This window comes from Eumetopias jubatus, unplaced genomic scaffold (genome assembly GCF_037043125.1).
Source record: "Eumetopias jubatus isolate StellerSeaLion01/CBP00866 unplaced genomic scaffold, mEumJub1_p1.0 scaffold_16, whole genome shotgun sequence".
Classification (NCBI taxonomy): Eukaryota; Metazoa; Chordata; class Mammalia; order Carnivora; family Otariidae; genus Eumetopias; species Eumetopias jubatus.
Genome location: NW_028274822.1, coordinates 70,426,568 through 70,447,936, shown reverse-complemented (window position 1 = coordinate 70,447,936; position 21,369 = coordinate 70,426,568). Strand labels below are relative to the sequence as shown.

At 53.9% G+C, this 21,369-nt stretch overlaps 1 protein-coding gene across 2 annotated transcripts; it reads right to left on the bottom strand.

The window, feature by feature from the left end:
- Positions 1 to 6,411: 6,411 nt before the first annotated feature.
- Positions 6,412 to 8,515, bottom strand: GAL3ST1 (galactose-3-O-sulfotransferase 1). Of its 2 annotated transcripts, none has more exons than XM_028124780.2 (2): positions 8,385 to 8,515; positions 6,412 to 7,555 (listed from the first exon to the last, which is right to left on the bottom strand). In XM_028124780.2, the coding sequence occupies exons 1-2, from the start codon at positions 8,513 to 8,515 to the stop codon at positions 6,412 to 6,414; spliced, it is 1,275 nt and encodes a 424-aa protein (XP_027980581.1). The 2 variants fall into 2 exon arrangements, with proteins under 2 accessions (XP_027980581.1, XP_027980580.2); XM_028124779.2 differs by having other exon boundaries at positions 6,412 to 7,552.
- Between the last annotated feature and the right edge of the window lie 12,854 nt (positions 8,516 to 21,369).

The following is a 21,369-nucleotide window of genomic DNA, read 5'->3' as shown; positions in this document are numbered from 1 at the left end:
CCTGCCATGCCTACCCCTCCCCGAGAAAGCCAGCCCCTTCCTCCTGGGCCTCTACTCCCTACCTCAAGGTGACCTGCAGGGCCTATTCCTTGATACGTCCCTGAGGCAATGTCCCTGGACTCGCTGCCCTGGGTTCAAATAGTCATTTGTAAAGAGGACAGTGATGCTCGCCCCACTACATTGATGTGGGCGTGTTGAAAGTGACACCATCTGCTGTCACACACACACACACACACACACACACGCAGCTGTCCACCCTGCCTCAGGCCCCCACCTCGTACTCCCATCAGATGTCTCCTTGAGCTGGGCTGGCCACTGCTCACCCCCAACAAAGGCCTGGAACCCGCTGTCATTGTGTCCCGATGTGTCCCAGGCTCCATCTACGACCCGATGTGTCAGGAGCAGCTATTAGAGCACGTGGCTTTGGGATGAGAAGAGACTTCCCAGGTCCAGACCCAGCAGGTGGGTGTGTAACTCGGCCTTCGGGTGAGGGGTGACAGGGGACTTCTGGCCACAGACTGTCTCCATGCCCCCTTGGACAGGCAGAGAGTCAGAGCCCAAGACAAGGACACATGAGATTGTCACCGGTGAGACCCCCTGACTCCCTGAACTCAGGACCCTCCTAGAAGCCTCTGCCTAATTCTCCATTTCACCTTTTGGAAACTGACAAAGTGCTGGAACAGGAAAAGAAGCACTTGAGGACGTTGCCTGTGCAGGTGAATCATAAAGTGTCCAACGGTTAGCTTCATTATGATGTTAAAATCCCCCTCTGAATATTCACCCCAAGCCCTAATAAAGGAACCTACTTACCCCTGTTCAGGGAGGCACGGCTTTGGAAATTATTCCCCAAGATCTCCTTATTTGCTGCAAATAAAGATAATTTTGAGAGGCAACGCCACCTGGTGTAATCTCCGCCTGTAGCTCACCAATGAGCGGACCCCCTTCGGTCCGGTAACAAGAGTATGCTGTGTCCGTGGGGCCTTGCACACATGCACACAGTAGGTACTTGTCTCAGTCTAGTTCGCCCAGAGGCCAACTCAGAGACCACGGCTCCAATGCAGGGAGTTTATTCCAGAGGTGATGGGGGGGGACCAAAGTAGGGGAGAGGGGGGAGTGAGACAGAAGATGGGAAGTGAGGCAGAGCTCAATCCTCATAGGAACCAGTGGAAGGCAGTGTGGACCAGGCACCTCAGAATTCCCACCTGAGGGCTGAGGATATTTACACACCAGCTTTCCACGGTCTTGGGTGGAGGGCCGCTCCAGGCGCCATCAATCCTGCGGGCACTGCTGGTCTGCTGGGCGCGTGGCTCTGGAGGCTGGAGAAGGGCCTCGGGAAGTGGTGAGGCTGAGCGGATGTGCAGGGCCCCAGCAGCTCGGGCTTTGTTCCTGGTTCGAGGCCAAAGGCTTCGTGTGTTCTGGGAGCCCCAGACTGTTCCTCCCCATCTGAACAGAGCCTGGAGGAGGGAAGCAGAAGGCCTGAGGCCGTGCAGCAGTTGAGTGACAATCAAGACTGTCTGAACTTGGTGCTTGCTCCAGACACTGAATCCCACATGCCCAGCACCAGGCAGAACACGCACCTGGGTGACCTGGCTGAGCCCTGCGATGGTCTTCCCTTGGTCTTACGTGGGGGTAACTAGAGTGGATCTGCCTCTCCTGCAGGACGGGACGTCCTCAGCACCCCCATAGACCCATAGACTAGAGCTTTAGCCCCTGGGGCAAATGCAGGCCACCCACCCCTGCTCCTTCCCTGGTCCAGGCCCTCCTATCCCCTTCCCAGGTTCCCGACTCCCAGCACCTCTGGTCCATCCTCCGGCAGCCTGCCTCCAAGTACATCCTGCCTCTGCTCCAAAGCCCCCCCTTGGCTCCTTGCTACCACGGAGAGAAACTGCAAACCCCTGAGCCTGAAGTGCAAGACCATTTGGGGTCCTTCCAGAGCTGATTTGTCCTGCTCGTCTTCTTATTTCAGGCCGCTTGCCTCTCCACCATTCCCTGTCCAGCTTTTTCTTCTCCCTGGAATGCCTTTCCTTGCAGTATCATCTTGCATCCACCATCTTTCTGATTTATTTTATTTGCTGGCAAGTGAGTCTCCCCTCCCTGACTAAAGTCCTATACCTCATTGTCATCTTCTCTCTGCCCAGCTGTTGTGAGCCCCTCACAGCTCTCTGCCTCAGACTCCCTGAGAGTCTGGTTCATCTTTGTATATTCCCACCTGAGCACCCGGCATGGTGCATTGTACACAGAAGGTGCTCAGTAAGGGCTTAGATGTGATGGCAAGGGAAGTTGGCAAGGGCTACCTCTCCTTTCTCAGTTTCTCTAATGCTCTCTAGCACCCCCAGGTTGTCCCCAGCCTGCCCAGGGCCTGCCTACTCCCCAGAGCAAGCATTGCCCAGGGTCCCTACCTCTACCCACGCCTGTCAAAGCTTACCTGACCTGTGCCCCATCCCAGCGACACACGACTTTTCAACCTGTTAACTCATTCCTGCACTTGCGTGCATTGGCTAACGTGTTACCTTCCAGTGAAAATGGGGGCCTGGTCACTCAAGGCAAGTAGGCTCTGGAAGGCCCTCAAGGATGGAAGCACCGTTCTCTCTCCCTACTCTGCCCTACTTTCACACTCCCTTTTCTGGTTCCTCTCTTCCGCCTTCCCTCCTTTCCTCCATTCCTCTCTCCCTTCTTTTATTTTTTTAAAGAGAGAGTTGGGGGAGAGAGAGAGAATTTCAAGAAGATTCCCCACTGAGCACAGAGCCCAACACGGGGCTCCATCCCGTGACCCTGAGATCATGACCTGAGCTGAAATCAAGAGTCAGTTGCTTAACCAACTGAGTCACCCAGGCGCCCTTCTTCTCTTCCCTCCCTCCCTCTCTTCCTTCCTCCCTCCCTCCCTCCCTTCCTTCCTTCCTTTCCTCTTTCAACATTTATTGAAAACCAACTATGTCCCGGACACTGGCCTGGGCACTAGAGGCTGATTGTGTCAAGACAAACGAAGATCCTGTCCCGGAGGAGTGTACTGTCAGGGCCTCTCAGACAAGCATATCCACAGTTGCGGCCCTGAGTGAGCGGAACTGAGATGGGGGAGCCCAGAGGCCCTAAGCTAGCTTGAGGGCTGGGCTGTCAGGGAAGAAGATCCAGAGGAGGCCACAGAGCTTGCTTTGAAGTCACTTAGCAATGTTAGGCCTGCAGTGGGAAGGAGGCCTTATGGTAGAGGGAACAGCACGTGCGAAGCCACAGACGTGTGCAGCTGCACGGCTTCTCCCCAGGCATGAGGGGGACCATGGAGGGCTCGGAGCCGAGGCTGGCCTCTGGCTACAGGTGGGTCACAGGGGCAAGCCTGGGGGAGGGAGTCCAGGTGAGGGACAGAGGCCGGACCCAGAGCAGGGACCGGGGCACAGAGAACGTATATGTGTCTTGAGGCTGCTGTGTAACAAAGCGGCACAAACTGGATGGCTTTAAAACAACAGACATTTATTCTTTCACAGTTCTGCAGTCTGGAAGTCTGAAATCAAGGTGTCAGCAGGGCCATGTTCCCTCTGAGACTCTGGGTAGAATCCTTCATTGCCTCTTCTTAGCTTCTGGAGGTCACTGTCGGCCCTTGGCATTCCTTGGCTTGTAACTGCACCACGCCAATCTCTGCCCGTCTTCACATGGCATTGTCCCTGTGTGTAGATACACATGACATTGCCACTTCTTATAAGGACACCGGCCGTATTGGATTAAGACCCACCCTGATGACTTCATCTTAACCTGATTACATGTACAAAGACCCTATTTCCGAATAAGGTCAGTCATAGGGAACTGGGGGTTAGCACTTCAACATATCTTTTTAGGGGTTACAATTCATCCCATAACAGAGACGAACAGGTAGTTCCACTGAATTTCTCGCAGGGGCCAGCCATGACCTTCGCCCTGGCTTTCACCTGTAGGCCCAGGCCTAACCGTGGGTGCCCCCAGCCCCTGGCGGCTGGGAACGTCCTGACCGGCTAAGACCAAATTTGGCACCATGGCGCCCTCTGCTGCCCAGGTATGGCAAGAGCAGTCTGGCTCCTACAGGCATGCCCCTTGGAGACTTCATACATTTTCAACCATGGAAAAGACCTCCATCCCAAGGCTGAGGTGGCCAACTGGAATGGCACCAAGGGTCTGGAGGCTGCAAGCACCAGCCCTTGGTGTCTGACTGACCTGGGTGACCCTGGGCTTGTTGCTCAGTTTCTCTGTGTTTTGGTCGCCTCCTCAGGAGAGCAAAGGGAATTGTCCATGTTCCCATAGGGCACAGAGCTGAGCACAAAGTGCTCGCTCAGTACCAGGCAACTACTCATTGTTAAAATATTAATTATGTTAATAAATGAGTTACTAACGCTAATGTTCTTAAAACAAACCAGGCAAATAGTAAATACTAATGGAGCAATTTATATTCTTGGCATCTACTATTTGCCAGATTTATTCTCCTTGGATCCCTAAGGGCTTAGAAGTGCCAATATTAATAATAAACAATTCGATGACATATAATATTATTATTGGTATTTATAGGCCCTTAAGTGTCCAAGGAAATAAAATTATGAGGTTCCACAAACCCAAGATACTACCATATTGCACTAACTCATACCTCTCTTTGATTAATAAAAAGTATGTGGGGGAAGATTATCTCATGAATTTGGAGTCAATAATATCTTAGCTATTCTTTTTTTCTTTCTTTCTTCCTTTCTTTTGCTTAGTTCTTTCCATATGAATTAAATAAAGCTTCAAAAATGTGCTTATTTCTTGCTACAGAGAACTTTAGGAGGGTGCCGGCGGTGGCTCCAGGGGGCTGGTGGGTTCAAAACTCCCAGGCTGACCAACCATCCTGGTTGCCCAGACTGAGGAGTTTCCTGGGATTTGGGAACTTTCAGTGCAAAAACTGGGACAGTCCCAGGATACTGAGAGAGTTGGTCACCCTAACTTCTTCCCACCTTGCTTGGGCCAGAAACTCACTCCTAGGAGAAAGACTGATTCAGATCTAGGGAGGGGTTAAGAGCTGACTAATCCAGCTTGAAATCTGGCTCTGGCAGTAATTAGATGTGCGACCTTCAGTAAATCACTTAACCTCTCTGAGCTTTGGTCTATAAAGCTGGGATGTTGTGGATATTCAGATAAAGGTGTACAAGTACTTGGCTTGGAGCCTGGTACAGACAGTTCTCCAATAAACTCGTTTGGCTGTGGTTTCTGCATTTCATGTCTGGCTGCTGGCTCCTAGTTAGAGACCCACAAGTCGTCTGCCCCAGAAAGGGCCCTTGACCCCCTGGGGAGGCCGAGGGAGGCAGTGGTTAGAGCTGATGCATCCTCACACTGCTGCAAGGGGTTTGGGGTCCCAGGGAGAAGGTTTAGTTTTGGGTCTGATGTGTACCTCAGTTAAGTCCCTTCGATCTCTCAGAATGTCAATTCCCACATCTGTAATATGGGACGGTATTTGTGCCTCCCTCAAAGAGTGACTGTGAGGATTAATGAGATTATACAAGGAACCCTCAGCCTGGGCCCGGGGCCTGCTCTCAGTGCTATACCAGGCACTCCCCCCCTCCCCGTCACACACACGCACACGCACACGCACACGCACGCACACATGGACTCTATCTTAATCTGGCCACACACTCCATCCCTCCCAGCCCCTGTTCCAGTCCTACCACTTACTTGCTGTGTGATCTTGGCCAGATGACTTTCCCTCTCTGAGCTCCCTTCCTCATCTCTGACATGAGGAAATGACAGTTCCCACATTGCTGAGTTTTGATGAAGATGAATTGAAATTACCTACTCAGCCTAATGCTGGACACATAACCAGTGTTGAGTTGGAGTCAGTGACTGGTAGAGCCCCAGGATGATCACATGCACACACCTACACACACACACATACACACATGATCTTCCAGGGCTTGGTAGCTCCTGGGAGTCCTTCAACCACACAGGGCTTCAGCACGTAACAGGTGCACACCAAACCCTGCCACACCGCTGGGCTCTGTCCCACAGACACACTCAGGCACCTGCCATGCTCTCTTGCGGGTCCCCCCATCCTCATCAGTCACCTCCCACCCAGGGCCCCACCAGTCAGCACCACTGAGGCTGATTAACAAAAAACACAACATCAAATGCCTTTACTTCTGAACTCTCCCCTTTAAGGGGAGGCAGGAAATAGAACATTCTTCCTTGGAGGGAAGGGGATTTAATTCTTAAAAAAAGCTAGAATTAGTCAAATACTGATCTGAGGCCCTGTGTGCCATGGACCCAGTCCCGGCTGGCCGCGCCCCCGCAGCAGCCCCACCTCATTCCCCCCAGAGCTGGGGGCGCGGGGCGGGGGGCACCAGGAGGACACAGGGAAGGCCGACGGGCCCCCGCCCAGCCCCTCCTCGGCGATCCAGCGGGCAGAGGGAGCTGCCAGTGGGCGGGATGTCACCACCTCAGAAAGTCCCGGATGAGCTTCCAGAGCTTAGTGACCCACAGGTTGACGCCAAGGTCCATCAGGTACTGGATCTCGGGCGTGAGCATGCGACGGCAGAGCTGCGCGTGCCGCTGCCCGATGCTCTTCTTGAGGTTGTAGCCAAGGATGGACTTGGCGCCCAGCGGCTGCCAGGGCTGCATGGCCGAGTCCTGGATGGCGGCGGCGTCCACAGCTTGGCCCCCGTCGATGCAGATGCGCCGCATGCGCTCGTTGGCGCGCCGCAGAGCGGCCACCTCGCGGGCCATGCGCTCCCGCCCGAACGCCTCCACCTTGCGCCAGAAGCTGGCGTTGAAGTGGCGGTAGAGGCGGGCGTCCAGCACGTTCCAGGCCGTGGCGCGCCGGTACAGCTCCCCGGAGAGGCGCGGCACGGCCGAGGCGCGGCGGGCGTTGAGCTTGAAGTAGAGCACGTCCTCCAGCTCCCAGCACAGCAGGTCCTTGAGCAGCACCAGGGACTCGTCGAAGTACTCCTGCAGGAGCACCAGGTGGAAGCGGCGCTCCACCTCCAGGATGTGCTCCTGCACCTGCGGGTTGCCGGGGTCCAGGCCGCTGTCGTAGCCCAGGTCGAAGAAGAGCAGGTTGCGGAGGTAGTGGGCGTTGTAGCCGTTGGGGTCATAGTAGCGGTCTGGATCCTGCAGGAACTCGGCCAGCTTGTCACGGCCCGAGAGCTTCCACGTGAAGGGCACCACCGAGCCGAAGTAGTGGAAGGAGGACTCAAAGAGGCGGGCGGGGTCGCGGAGCACGGTGATGAACGTGGCGTTGGGCGGCACCAGACCGCGCACCTCCTCGTAGTGGAAGCGCATGTGGTTGCAGATGATATTGAAGCAGGCCCCGGGCCGGTAGTCCTGCACCAGGCTGCGAGCAAAGAAGGCCGGGTAGTCGAAGTCGTTGCGGCCATTGGGGAAGGCGAACTTGAGCCCGTGCTTCTGGCCAAAGCGGAACAGGATGTTGAGCAGCGTGCTGCTGGCCGTCTTGTGCGTCTTCATGAACACGATGTCGCGCTGAGGCTGGCACCCTCCCGCAGAGCCGTTGGCCGGGGTCAGTGCCTCGGGCTCACCTGGCGCCGGGGCGCAGGGCGCTGTGCCCTCTGGGGTCCTGCTGTGGACGGAATGGTGGGGAGAGCCTCAGGGGCTGCTGGGGGCCCTCGGGAGGCAGAACCCCCAGCGCCCTGGTGTCTAAAGATCAGGCCTGTTGGGGATGGTGGGTAGCAGGGAGGCCAGGACACGGGACCAGACAGGCCTGTGTCCAGGCTGTGATGCTTGGGCGTGTGGTTTGGTCTCTTTGGCCTCACGTTCCTCATCTACGAAATGGGGAAAATAACAGGCCCATCTGGGGTGTTGGTGTGAGATCAAAGTGAGACAAACTTGCTGGTTCTTGTCTCATTCGTGGCCACCACATCGTACATGTTATCACGAATTAGCATTAGGTTGGACCACATGAAATTTTGTAGGTCGGCTTTTGACCAAAAATAGTCAATTCTCGGTAGTTTCCTCTAGTTCAACTTGATACCACCAACTAAGAGCACAAACCATACCAGGCCTGGGCTGAGCAGCCCCCTGAGGAGGTGGGCTAGCCTCATGGTTAGGAGCCAGGCTTGGAGGCAGCAGAGCCCAGTCTGAGCCTGGGCCCTGTGCCTGTGGAGTTCTCTTGGACAAGTCACCCCCACATCCCAGCCCCACTGGAGCCTCAGATGAGGATAATCCCTGCCGTGTACACAGACAGTGTTATTTGATCCTCATGCTCCATGAGGCAGGCTCTGCTATTATGCCCACTTCACGGAGAAGGACACTGAGGCCCAGGGTTACACAGTGAGCTCTGCCCTAATCAGCATAATTTCTGCACATCCAGCACAGCATGATGCAGGGCCCAGGGTGCCCCACCCCCCAACCCCCACTGCTTGCTCCCCCCCCCCCCGAGAGCCACTCACGTGGAGGCCAGGCCAGTGTGCAGTGGGGGGGCAGCATAGGAGTACAGCAGCAGCAGGAGGCTGGTGAAGAGCGCTCCCAGCACCAGCCCCTTGGCCATGGACACCCAGCGCTTCTTCTGGGGCAGCGGCATCTCAGATACCTGTGGGGTCACAGAGCAGGGCAAGCATCAGGAGGCCAGCCCCAGGGAGCCTCCACTGCTGCCCCAGGCCTGGCTGGGTCGAGGGCAGCCTTTGACATTGGGACTGCCCTTTGCCGGCTCTGTGGTCCCCCCAGCAAGGTTCACACAGGGACAGAGAGACAAACGCTTGGAGAGACACAGCGACAGGGGTGCAGACAGAGACGGCGGGCAAAGCCAATGCAGAGAGAGACTGGGAGATGGGGCAGGAAGCAGGTTCTACTGCCTGGTTCAGTTTTAATTTTTAAGGGTAGGGTGGGGTACCTGGGTGTCATCAGTTTACCTTATATGTTTTGGGGCTTCGTAATGAAATCATTTTGTATTTTTATTTTTTTTAAAGATTTTATTTGACAGAAAGAGACACAGCGAGAGAAGGAACACAAGCAGGGAGAGTGGAAGAGGGAGAAGCAGGCTTCCCGCTGAGTGGGAAGCCCGATGCGGGGCTCGATCCCAGGACCCTGGGATCATGACCTGAGCCGAAGGCAGCTGCTCAACTGACTGAGCCACCCAGGCATCCGGTAATGAAATCATTTTGTAAGACAGAAAAAGACCCTCTCCCGGTGCTCCCTCCCCCCAGGCCTGGGGCCAGGGCTATTCACAAGCAGGGGTCAGGGACCTCCCCGGGGCCTGAATCTCTCAGCTTTCTAAAGACCCAGCCAGACCACCTGTTTCCTGGGCCACCCTTCCCAGCTGCGCAGTGAGGGGCTGAGGCTCTTCATCTCTTTTCACTGATCCCTGTGCCCCTGGGTCCATAGGGCAGGCAGATGGAGAAACTGAGGCTCAGAGTGAGGAAGGAGAGGGTTCAGGTCACACAGCCAGGCCTCTGCCCACAAACCTACCTCCTCTCTCTGATTGCCAGCAGGCAGGGCTGCCCAGGGAAATCTGAATTCTAGATAAACAATGAATAAAATTTGTATAATTTTATTATTTTTAAAGATTTTATTTATGGGGCGCCTGGGTGACTCAGTTAGGCTTCGGCTCAAGTCATGGTCCCGTGGTCCTGGATCGAGCCCCGCATCGGGCTCCCTGCTCAGTGGGGAGTCTGCTTCTCCCTCTCCTACTCCCCCTGCTTGTGTTCCCTCTCTCGCGCTGTGTCTCTCTCTGTTAAATAAATAAATAAAATCTTTTTTAAAATTTTTATTTATTTATTTTAGAGAGAGAGCACACGCACACATGCCCGAGCGTGGAGACGGGCAAAGAGAGGGAGAGAGGATCTGAAGCAGACTCCGTGCTGAGCGCAGAGCCCGACTCGATGCTCGATCCCATTACCACGAGATCATGACCTGAGCCGAAACCAAGAGTTGGGCGCTTAACCAACGGAGCCACCCAGGCACCCCAAGAGTTGTTTAATTTTTTTTAAGATTTTATTTATTTATTTTTTAAAGATTTTATTCATTTACTTGTCAGAGAGAGAGCCCACACAAGCAAGGGCAGCAGCAGGCAGAGGGAGAGGGAGAAGCAGGCTCCCCGCTGAGCAGGGGGCCTGATGTGGGACTCGATCCCAGGACCCTGGGGTCATGACCTGAGCTGAAGGCAGCCGCTTAACCAACAGAGCCACCCAGGTGCCCCAAAAGTTGTTTAATTTTTTTTTTAAGATTTTATATATGTATTTGACAGGGAGAGACACAGCGAGAGAGGGAACACAAGCAGGGGGAGCAGGAGAGGAAGAAACAGGCTTCCCACTGAGCAGGGAGCCCGATGCGGGGCTCAATCCCAGGACCCCAGGATCATGACCTGAGCCAAAGGCAGATGCTTAACGACTGAGCCACCCAGGTGCCCCAAAAGTTGTTTAATTTTAATATTGCACAGGACATGCTAAAAATTATCCAGGGTTTATCTGAAAATTACATTTAACTGGGTGCCCTTTTTGTTTGTCTGTTTGTTTTGGGTTTGGGGAGTTTTTGGTCTAGTCTTTTGGTCTAACTGTGGCAGCCGTAACGGTGGGGGACTGAGGCATGAACTGTAAGGGCAGTTCATGCTGCGGGATGGGGGTCCAGGACAGAGTCAGGGCTCAGGGCGCCTTCCCCCCTCCCCTCAGCTGTAAGACCAGGGCACAAAACTTTCCACTCCAGCTCTAACACGTGCGTCGTGGAGGCCTTGGGCCTTTGAGGCCACAAGCAGTCATGCATGCTGCCCCGTGACCACACGCACGGCACGTCCCCACCATCCCTGGGGGCAGAGGCTACATAGCCTGCCTGGAGGAGGACCCCACATATTTCCCTCTGGGAAAGTTACCCAAGGCACCCATAAACCCTTCTCAGAGAAGGGGCACTCCAGGCCCCACCCCACCAGCCAGCACCAGTCCCTGAGTCTTCTGCTCATCCTCTAGAAATTTCTCGTCACAGGAAAGGACGTAAGGAAGCAAAGTGTAGAGGAAGAAACTATGCAAGAGGGAATTTGGCCTCCCTCATGACAATGACGTATCTCTGTTCACTCTTAGGTGGGCAAGGTGAACAAGTCGAGGGTAAACGAGAATGGGGGAGAATGTTTCCAGAAGGCAGTTCATTCTAGCGAAGGAGGAAGGTATAAGCTCTCCAAATTCCAACGATTCCACAGAAACACTTGGGCAAAGTCCCACATGACATGGTGTTCATGGCAGCTTGGTCAGAAATTTAAAAAATTAGGAATGACCTCAATGTCCATCAGTGGGGGACTGTTAAACAAACCAAGGCCTGTTCCCAGATGGAGTCCTCTGTACCCATTAACAAAACAGACAGAGCTAAGTGGACTGGCTCAAAAACACATCATGATCTAATAATGGGAAAAAAGAAAGTTCCAGAACACTATGCCCCCAAATCCATATATGTATACATGTAGGCCCAGAAACAACTGGAGGACAGTATTCTGAATTTTAACAGTGGTAGCCTCTGCGTAGGTAGGAAAAGGGGTATACACGGGAATATTTTTCTTTATTATGCATTTCTGTAACAACTGCTTTTTAAAAAGGGAGCATGTATTACTTTTTTAATTAAAAAAAGGCAATAAAATGTATTTAATATATTTAAATAACAGGTGATAAAGAATGCAGGGTGGGGTAAGGTGGCTAGCCAGTCTGGTCATGGAGGGGGAGGTGCTGACCCCAGGCTCTGGAGGCCCCAGGCCTGTGTTTCAATCACAGGAACCCCCATGGAGCCCCAGTTTCTCCTCTGTAAAACTGGGAAGCTGATAGCCCACCCCCCCACCCCCCCACACTGGCTCTTTCAGAGATGGAGGAGGCAAAGAAAGCAATTAGCATGTAGTTATCTCTCAAAGAGTGTTAGCTGTTTCCCTCCTGAGCCCCTGGGGACCTGCTCCTGGTCTCAGTCTTTGTCACCCTCAGGGTGGGCTCCCCTGAGCAAGGAGTGGCTGCTGCCGGCTCCCAGCACAAACCAGCTCCATGCATCAAGTGCCCCAGTTGGGCTACTGTCTCCTAGGGCCCACTGGAAAACAGGGCAGAGCCTAGAGCCAGGCCAGAGCCTCAGACTTGGGCCCAAACCCTGAGTGGGGCCCTAGACCTTGGGTTCTCTGACTTTAAAACAGGGGAAGGTAAAATTCCTGCCCTCCCCAAATCCCCAGGGTCCACTCTTGCCCCACCAGCCCCACTCACCAGGACACTTTCTGGAAATCTGGGAGGCTGATGACAGAAGCTCTGGGGTGGAAGCCCAGCAGTAGGGGGCAGACCAGCTTCCCAGAACCACCAATCAGGCTCCTCCTAGCCCGGCCCAGGACAGCGCCCCCAACCTCCCCATCATGGCTTCACTTCCCTCATTCACTCTGCCACTCGGGCTTCCTTAAAACATGCCTGCTCTCAGGTTTCACTTTTGAGCCCCTGCTATGAGCCAGGCCCTGGGCAGGGCCTTCTCCAGAGCATCTCACTGATTCTGCTTAGCTATCCCAGCAGGCTGACCCCACTGTCACCCCCATTTTGCAGATGGGGAAATCGAGGTTCCAGGAGGTGATGTGACTTGCCTAGGGTCACTCGGCAAGGCAGGGGGAGGGGCTGGGATTCAAGCCCAAGTCTGTCAGCCTCCAATATGCATCTTCCTGCTTTGTCTGTGGCAGCACCTGCCTGCCATGTCCCAAGCTCAGTCCCAAGCCCGCAAGGAAGTGTGTGTGCAGCCAGAAGATCCACCACAGGAGGCCAAAGTGTGGCTAATGGGGCTCTGTCCCAGCAACACAGCAGGGTCTGGCCTCTGTGGGCTGGGCCAGGGCAGCCAGGAAGAAGTAGAGAAACAGAGGGGGCCTTGGTGGCTGGTCCCTACTGTGTCAACAGCCTGAGGCATTCGAGGCTGATGGTTCCCTTCCTGCCTGGTCTCTGTGGACTTGGGCATGCTGCTCAGCCTCTCCGTCTTGGTCTCCTCATGTGTACGATGGACACATAGCACCAAGATCAGGGCAAACAGGGCCCTTGGTAACCACAGGCAGAGTCCCTGGGTAGACCAAGGTCCAGACGGGCTGGCTGGCAGCCAGGAGCCTGGCTGAGAGGAACAGTCATGAGACTGAGATTTGAATAAGGGGATGCATGTACACAGGCAGAGATCAATACATATTAATTATTATTATCATCACTATTGACCAAGGCCCAGATTCCTGGGCCCAGGTTTATGGGAGGAGAGATCTCTGTGCCTGGCTGCAAGCAAGCCTGAAGGTAACTCATCCCCGCGCTGTCAGAGCCTGGCACCAGGTAAATGTTTGATGAATGACCCCCATGACCCTCAGGGCAGAATGTAGCCGGGGCTAACATGAGTGGGTGAGAGCCACATGTGTGAGTCACACAACTGAGGGCCACCTGGAGCCAGCACCTTGGGGCCAGGGTCCTGCGTTTGAGACCCAGTTTTGCTGCTTCCTTTCTGTGTGCCCTAGGTAAGGCTGTGTCCCTCTCTGGGTCTCAGATTCTCCTCTAAAATGATGGTGCCAACTCTACCCCCCCATCACAGGGCGCTACGCAGATCTTCCTTGTCCCACAAGGAAAGTGCCCAGCACAGGGCTGGCACAGAGCAGACACTCCCTGGGCATGGGTAGCCATCATTATTATTATCATCATTATGATTGCCCTCCCAGGGTCCCAGTCATGGCCCCTTCAAGGTGTGTGCCCATGGCCCATGATGGAGGCTTGCAGTCAGCAGACAGCCCCAGGTCCAAGGCCATGGGGTACCAGGGATGATTACAGTGTGGCCTGAGCCTCAGCTTCCAATTGGGAAGATAGCACAGCATGGAGGCTAAGGCTCAGAGAGGGCAGGGCCACCCTCAAGGTCACACAGCACAGCAGCAGCAGAGAGAACTAGAATCTGGGTCTCTTCCTCTGCCTATGGTGGTGACAGTCCCAGGCAGTCAGGAGCGATGGTCCGCCCCCTCCCTAGCCCACCCCATCTATTCCTATCCTTCTTGGTTACCCTAGCCACATCGCCCTCCATCTATGCTGATAGCTGGCTCCAGGCCAGGCCCAGCAATCCTCCCATTCAGTTGGACCAGCACCCTCTAGAGAAGGAAGGAGAAACAGGACTCATGGCCACAGCATGCACATAGGGAAACCGAGCCCAGGATGGTAAACCTTCTGTCCTACAGCATAACTACCAGGCAGGCCTTGGTCTCAGGTGTCCTGCTCCCCCAGGGACCCCTGTGCAGGGGTGGAGGAAGAAGACACACTCACCTTGGGCCGTGGCTGGCTGCCCCTTTCCTCTCCCTGTCTGAGCCACATCTGACTCCCAGGCTGCCTCTCCGGTCACTGGGAAACAGGTATGCTCCAATGACACCCAGCAGTATTCTGGCTGGCTCCCTAATGCTCCAGCGGTGTGAATATTCATGAGGTCCCTCCTAGGGGATAGCAGGTGGCATGTGCCTGTACCCTGCAGGTGCTACCCGGGCCCTCTGCCAGGGGCACATTCCAGGTGGTCCCTGACTACCTCTAGACCTCCGCAGCCAGGCAGCTCCTTCACCCCAGGGCTCAGCAAGGTCTCAGGTGTCCTTGGACCAAGGACACAAGCAGCTGCAGAGCTCTGCGGAGAGTCGGGGAGGTGAATTGCTCCTCGGACAGCATCTCATTAAGTCCCAGCATCTCATTAAGTCCCCCTCATCTTAATGCTGCCCCATGCATTAAGCACCGTGATTAGCCCACTCTCCAGGCGAAGAAACGGAGGCTCAGAGATGAACTCACCCGTCCAAGGTCACAGAGTTAGCAGGGGACAGTCAGCGTCAGTCAGAAAATCCAAATGCACACTTGGCAAATTCCAGGGCTTAAAAGTACCGAGACACAACCAGAGACCAAGGTTTGTCTAAAATCGGCAGAGGCCCCAGAGCAAGCAACTCACCCAGGAGTCCTCCTAGGGGCAGAGAACCTGACCAGCTCTGGGAGGATCAGTCTGATGAGATTTCACCTGTGAGCTCCAAGTCCTTCATCAAAGACGCAATACGATCATGCCTCTCCTGTCTGCACCCGGTGTGGGGGTCAGCGCACAGGACACCGTGGACCAGCTTGGAGAGATTCGGGCCTGCTGCAGATGCCAATCCTTCCCCAGGTCTTGGCAAGAAGAGGCAGTTCTAGGGGCCCTGTCCTAAACCCCAAGGGCCCTCAGGCTCACCAGAGGCACTGAAATCTCTTACACCCCACTCTAGCTGTGTTTAGGTCTGTCTTAGGGTCTGGGTTCAGCCTTGCCATGAACAGAAGATGCCCAGAAAAGCACCTCACATCCTTCCGTCAGGCACAGGGGCTCTAGGGACCAAGGTTAATAGTAATTGACCATCGGTTAATAGTAATAACTATCACGACAGTCATTTATCTCATACTGAGCACTTTCATAGGTTGACCAGCTGCCAACTCCTCCCAAGGAACAGCAGGCATCTGACATTTGCTCCGACACTTTGCCTCTTCCCTCACAGCCCCACCCAGCCTGGGAGCAGCCCTCGAGGTCCCATGAAATACCAGAGCTTAAACAGCCACAGAGGACCAAGAGTCCATATCTCTCTGAGTGCTGGATTGGCCCAAGGTACGGGAGTGTTCATCTGTTCTGGACTGACCTAATTTGAAAACAGATAAATAAAGGTATGGAGGGGTGAATCAGGGCAGAGCTGGTATCAAACAGCAGAGAGGTGGTTTATGAGTGTGGACTCTTGACCAAACACACTCCCGTCCTGTGCTCAGGACTTCCCATGCATCACATGCCCTCATAATCCTTGCCACTGGAGGCCCTGTTACCACCCCTACTTCATAGAGGAGGGAGATGAAGCTCAAAGACGCAATGTGACAAGCCCCATGTCACAAGAGATTAAGGATCTTGGGCAGGGGGGAGTGGAGGTCAGGCTCTGGGTGAGGTCGTGGTGGGGTGGAAAGGCAGGTAAAGAAGAGCCACATGAAGCAGAGCTTTCTAGAGTAGGAAGCACTGATAGCAGAACCTACGCTTCCAGCCCTGCCAGAGGGTTCCCTTCTCAGGGTATCGATAGTGATGTCATCTCTGGCTGGTTCTCCCCCCACCCCAGCAGAAAAAAAAAAAAAAGTTTTTAATTATAAAAGCAGTACATGATCACTGAAAAAAAAATTCAGACATTACAGAAAAATGCAAAGACAATGAAAAGAGCTCCATCCCCATAGATCACTGCCCTTAAAACTTTAGCACAAGCCTCCCCACATTTTTTCTGTCCATAAACCCATACAGATGACAGAAGGGGTCTCTTTGGGGGAGCGCATTTTTCTTTAACTTGCTCCCCCCCTCCCATGTCAATCGATTGTGGACATCTTTTTGTGACAATTAGTTTTAAATTGATCCGTTCCAAAGTTATTTAGGGAGCACCTGCACTGTGCCTGGCGCTAGGGTTCATGATTCCCGTGCCAGAGTTCTGGGCTCACAGTCCTGGGGGTAAGAGGAGCAGGCAGCTGCAGGTGCTGTGATGGAGGACACGTTGGTGGGGCTTGCTGGAACGCAAACACCTGATCCAGTCAGCGGGGGGGGGGGGGGGGCTGGGGAGCGGGGGTTGCAGGAAGAGCATGCTCAGGGAGGCTTCCTAGGATTAGGGGTCCCTAGCAGAAGCTACTGTGTGTTTTCAGATTTCCAAAGGCAATTAGTTCCCTTTTCTCCCTGAGTACATGGCTAAACTACATTTCCCATCCTCCCTTGTAGTTCAGTGTCCTCATGTGACTGAATTCTGGCCAACGGAATGTGAGCAGAATAATAGCTGTTGATGTTAGGTGGGCAGACATTCTCTGTGGACTCCTTTCGCGTATGCTGGATGAATGGGGCCAGCTCCAATGATCTGGAGATGGGCAGGGGCCATGAGATGGGAGGACACTGGTATTCACATCACCACTCACTAAACACCCAGATAGATTTCATGAAAATGACAACTAAACTGCCATTGTGCTAGGCCTTTCGGGACTTGGGGCTTGTCTGTTACAGCAGCTAGGATTAACTAATGCACTTGTTACTCTGGAATGAGCCAGGCAGAGAGAAAAGCATATGCAGGGGCACCTGGGCAGCTCAGATGGTTGGGCGTCTGCCTTCGGCTCAGGTCATGATCCCAGGGTCCTGGGATCGAGCCCCGCATCGGGCTCCTTGCTCAGCGGGAAGCCTCCTTCTCCCTCTCCTTCTGCTGCTCCCTCTGCTTGTGCTCTCTCGCTCTCTCTGTCAAATAAATAAATAAATAAAATATTTAAAAAAAAAAAAAAAAAGCATGTGCAAAGACCCAGGGCAATTGAGAAACTAACAAATGTTCAGCTTGGCTGGAACGTCCAGTATGTGTGTACGTCAGAGGCTGGGTGTGCAGGGGAGACTAGAAGCACAGCCAGAAAAGGGGCAGGGGTAGGCAGGAGATGAAGGGTCTCAGGGAAGCATGCTAAGGAATCTGGCCTGGATCCTGTGGGCAGTGGGGAACCCTGGAAAGTCTTCAGCAGAGAAGTGAGGAAACAGGATTCCCACAGGCTGCTAGATGAAAAATGAACAGTAGGGATGGGGAAGGACTGGGAGAAGCCAGCAGACCTTGACAGTGGCTGTTATAGCTGCTAGCCGTGAAATGACCTGGACCAAGGAGAAGGCTGGGAATGAACTGGAACTATCTGCAGGCCATGGCATAGACAACGTTTGGTGAACGATAGGATGTGGGGGAGGGGAGGGAGGAACCCCTGTTGGGGTGACTAGGGGTGGAGCTGGCTGGGGGTGGAGCTGGTCCCTGAGTGGGGGAGCCTAAGAAGGGGTACGTTTAGTATTGGGGTTGGATGGGCAATGTCAATTTCCATTTAGGACAAGCTGAGTCTGAGCGATGTGTGGGATGCTTGTAGAATATGCAAAGAGCAATAAGATCCCTTACCTGGAGCACAAGAGGGAGATCTCAGGGGAAAGAGATTGGGAGCCATGGGCACAGAGGTGGGAACTGATGTCAGAGAAGCAAATGGAATCCACTAGAGAAAGGGGGAGGAAGGTGAAGGGTCCTGCCGGGAGGGCAAGAGTCCCCCAAGGAGTTAAAGATAAAGAGTCTCTAAAGCCATTGGCTGTAGAACATTCTGTGGAACACTGCTCCCCATGAACCATTCCCTGACTGATGGGCATCCATGCTGTTTGCCCAATGCACACACATAGGAACAGGGTTCTGGAAGACAAGGTGAGGGGGTGAGGGTGTCCTAGGGCTGTTTCTTGTAACTGGAAGGGAATCTCATGGGGACCCTAGAGGAGACTTTAAAAGTAGAGCAACAAGACTCCCCCTACAGTTCTCGGACTGCATACTTGACAGCAACCATTACAGTTCTAAAGGTGCCCATCCTCAGACCCGGCAATTCTACCTGTGCTCATTTGTTCACAGAAGACAATCTAACAGGAGATCCGAGGTGGGTGCAAAAGTTTAGCAAAGGGGAAAGACAGAAACAATTTAAATGTCCAACGATAGGGGATGGTTAAAAATATTACGTGACATTCACTCCATGGTTTATTATGTACTCATTTAAATGATGTCCATAATATATAATAAAGTGAAAAAATACAGACACACACATATGATTTTGCTTTACGAAGAGTCTGTATTACTTTGGAAAAGAATTAAAATGAAAAATAAAGATATTTCCATTTTTGAAAACCTATAGTCTGGCTGGAGGAGGAGAGAGAAGTGGCTAGTCGGAACCATACCCCCCCCCTTGCTGTGCGACCACAGCCCTCTCCGAGCCTCAGTGTCCTAGAGTGGGGAAGAAGCAACAGGGGTCCGGGGCAGAGAAGCTGGGAAGTGTGGGCTGCACAGTTAAAGGTGCAGATGGGAAAGACTGGCCCTCCACCCAGGAGCCCTGGACAGTGCCCTGCAAGGACCCAGAAGCCTCCTCACTCTGCCCCTCTGGAGTGGGGTGCTGGAGTAGAGATGGGGAGGATCACCCAGAGAGGGACTTCAGCTGAATCCCAACTTGCTGGTTCATAGGACCACCCCCAAACTGTCAGCCCTGACGTCTTGGCCCTACTGCCTGCCCCCCTGGGCTGGGGGCATGGCGGCCAGCTAGGTACCAGGTCAGGCAGCCGACTGAAAGAGGGCAATGTTCTTTGATGATTCAGAAGGCACTTTCTGATCTCGCAGGGTCACCTCTCTACCATTTCAAATGGCAACCATGCCTGGGACCCCTATAGACTTCCCAGGGTCACCTGCTAGCCACAGGATGGGTGGGGACACGAGGCTCAGAAACTAGTGAAGGGCCAATTGACAAAGTCAGAACTACAAGCAAGCTCTTCCTGCTATACGGCCTTGTCTGGGCAAAGTCACCATCAAGGCTAAGTTGCCCCAAAGTAGCTTCAGAGGGGCAAAACACAGGTTAGCCAGGAAGTCAGTGGTTTTTTTTTTATTAACTCCCAATTACTGAGAATACATATCATTCGTTGTACCTTCTAGCATGACTGAAATGTTTTTTAAAGGAATGTCATACACTTGCTTGCATACAAATATGTAACAGAATAAAGGTTTTAAAAAGGTGCTGAACACCTGTTATGCACAATGTCCTGGATCCGCCCACCTGCCTCTCCCCTCCTGGAGAGGCTGAGATGCTCTGGCTACGAATTCTGACGCCCCCAGTCCCCAGCTGGGCGATCTTGGGGAGGTGACTTCCCCTCTCTGAGCCTCAGCTTCTTAACAGTGGGAATATTTTGCCCCTCTCACGTGCTTGCTATGAGGATCAAAAGGAATGAGGCGTGCAGAGCCCTTTGCTCATACCTCAGATTATTATCATGACCTTTCTAGACCCACTTGGCAGGAGAAACAGGACCCACCAGTGCAGACTCCTGAAAGGCCACCCTCCTCATCCAAACCCCCATATTTCCCATGCTCCAGACCTGAGTTCCCTCACCCCCAGATTTCACATCGGGGAAAACTGAGGCACAGATCGGAAAGGACTTGCCTAAAGTCCCATGACAAGTCAGGGCACTGCTGGGATCAGGTCTGGGAGTGGCCAAGCCACCTGGAACAGGCAGGTGGGAGAGAAGGTATCATCTGGGACCCCAGGTCTTCCCAACCATCAATCCTCACCTGGTGATTCTTCCAGCCTCCAGCCCACTGTTCCCCACGGGCACCTCTGCTCACTCCTGCCCTTCCTGTTAGGTCCTGTCGCTCATAAAAGGGGTTGTTCTTCACCATATTCCTCACCCAGGCCAAATGAAGCAAGAAGCCCGTCACAAGCCTACTGCCGTGCCTGGAATTCTACCATCTGTGCCTCATTCGCCTAGGTTAATCATTGCCTCTCCCCAGGGTGACACACTCAGTCCCTCAGAGCCCAGAGTGGGGACTGTCAAGGAAACACTCCTTTCTTGCTGGGTGACAAGAGGGCATCCACCCCATGGGTGGACAAGGGGTTACACAGGAAGCAGGCAGGCTCCTTTGTCCACAGGGAGCTTCCTTCAGGCAGGGCTTGCCCTGAGTGAGAAGCAGGGAATGAAGCAGCCCGAGGTGGCAGCTGGGAACAGGGCTCTGTTGTCTCTGCTCCCAGAGTAGCAGCCTGCCCACCCCCCGAGTGTCAGCCAGAGCTGGGAGCTAGGAAGGCAAGGGGGGGAGGGGTCCTGAGCTAGGGGTTTGGGCAGCACAGGCAGATCCAAGAGCCTAGGACCCCAGAGCAGCAGAGAGGTCTTGAGCGGGGCTGCAGTCCTGAGATGTGGGCTGGAACAAGACTCCTGTGATTCGTAGTCAACTCAGCCACTTTTGAACTATGTGTGACCTTGGGCAAGTCACTGAATCACCCTGAGCCTCAGTTTCCCCCTTAGGATAACGGGAATGCCCTCCTTTGCAGGCACTGTAGGGGCTGCTCTGGTCCAGGCTTGCCCATGGCCTTCCCTCTCTGGGCCTCAGATCAACCCTCTTGATAAAGGAAGAAGTTGGATTCTCCCAACTGGACTGTCCTCCTGAGGATTTTCATGGCACCTGTCACCTTGGCAACCCAGGTGATCAGGTGTCAGGCCTGTGCCCTCTCTCTCTCCCACCCTTTATCCCTCCCTCCCTCTTACTTGGTGTGGGTTACTGCAGCCAGATGTGTGATCATCACCTCTCCTGCTCTAGGCAGGTGGGAAGGGGGGCCTTACTGGGAAAAGACCACAGTCTTGCTCTGTGCTGTGACCAAGTACCGGCTTGATAATGACGGGGCAGACCAAGCTGGACCTCCTCCTGGACACTGGTCCTGGAAACAACCGGCTGGATCCTATGGGCCCTTCCTGGATATCAGGGCTTGTCCCAATTCCACAAGCTTCTCTTTGCTGGCTTTGCCCCCTCTGTGGTATAGGACCAGGCCTTCCCCAAGCAGAGGGGATCCATCCCCTCCCCCTGACCCCCAGCCCCTGGTCCGATGGCCCCCCACCCCACCCCTTCTCGAAAGCGCTAGTGGGAAGAGGGGAGAT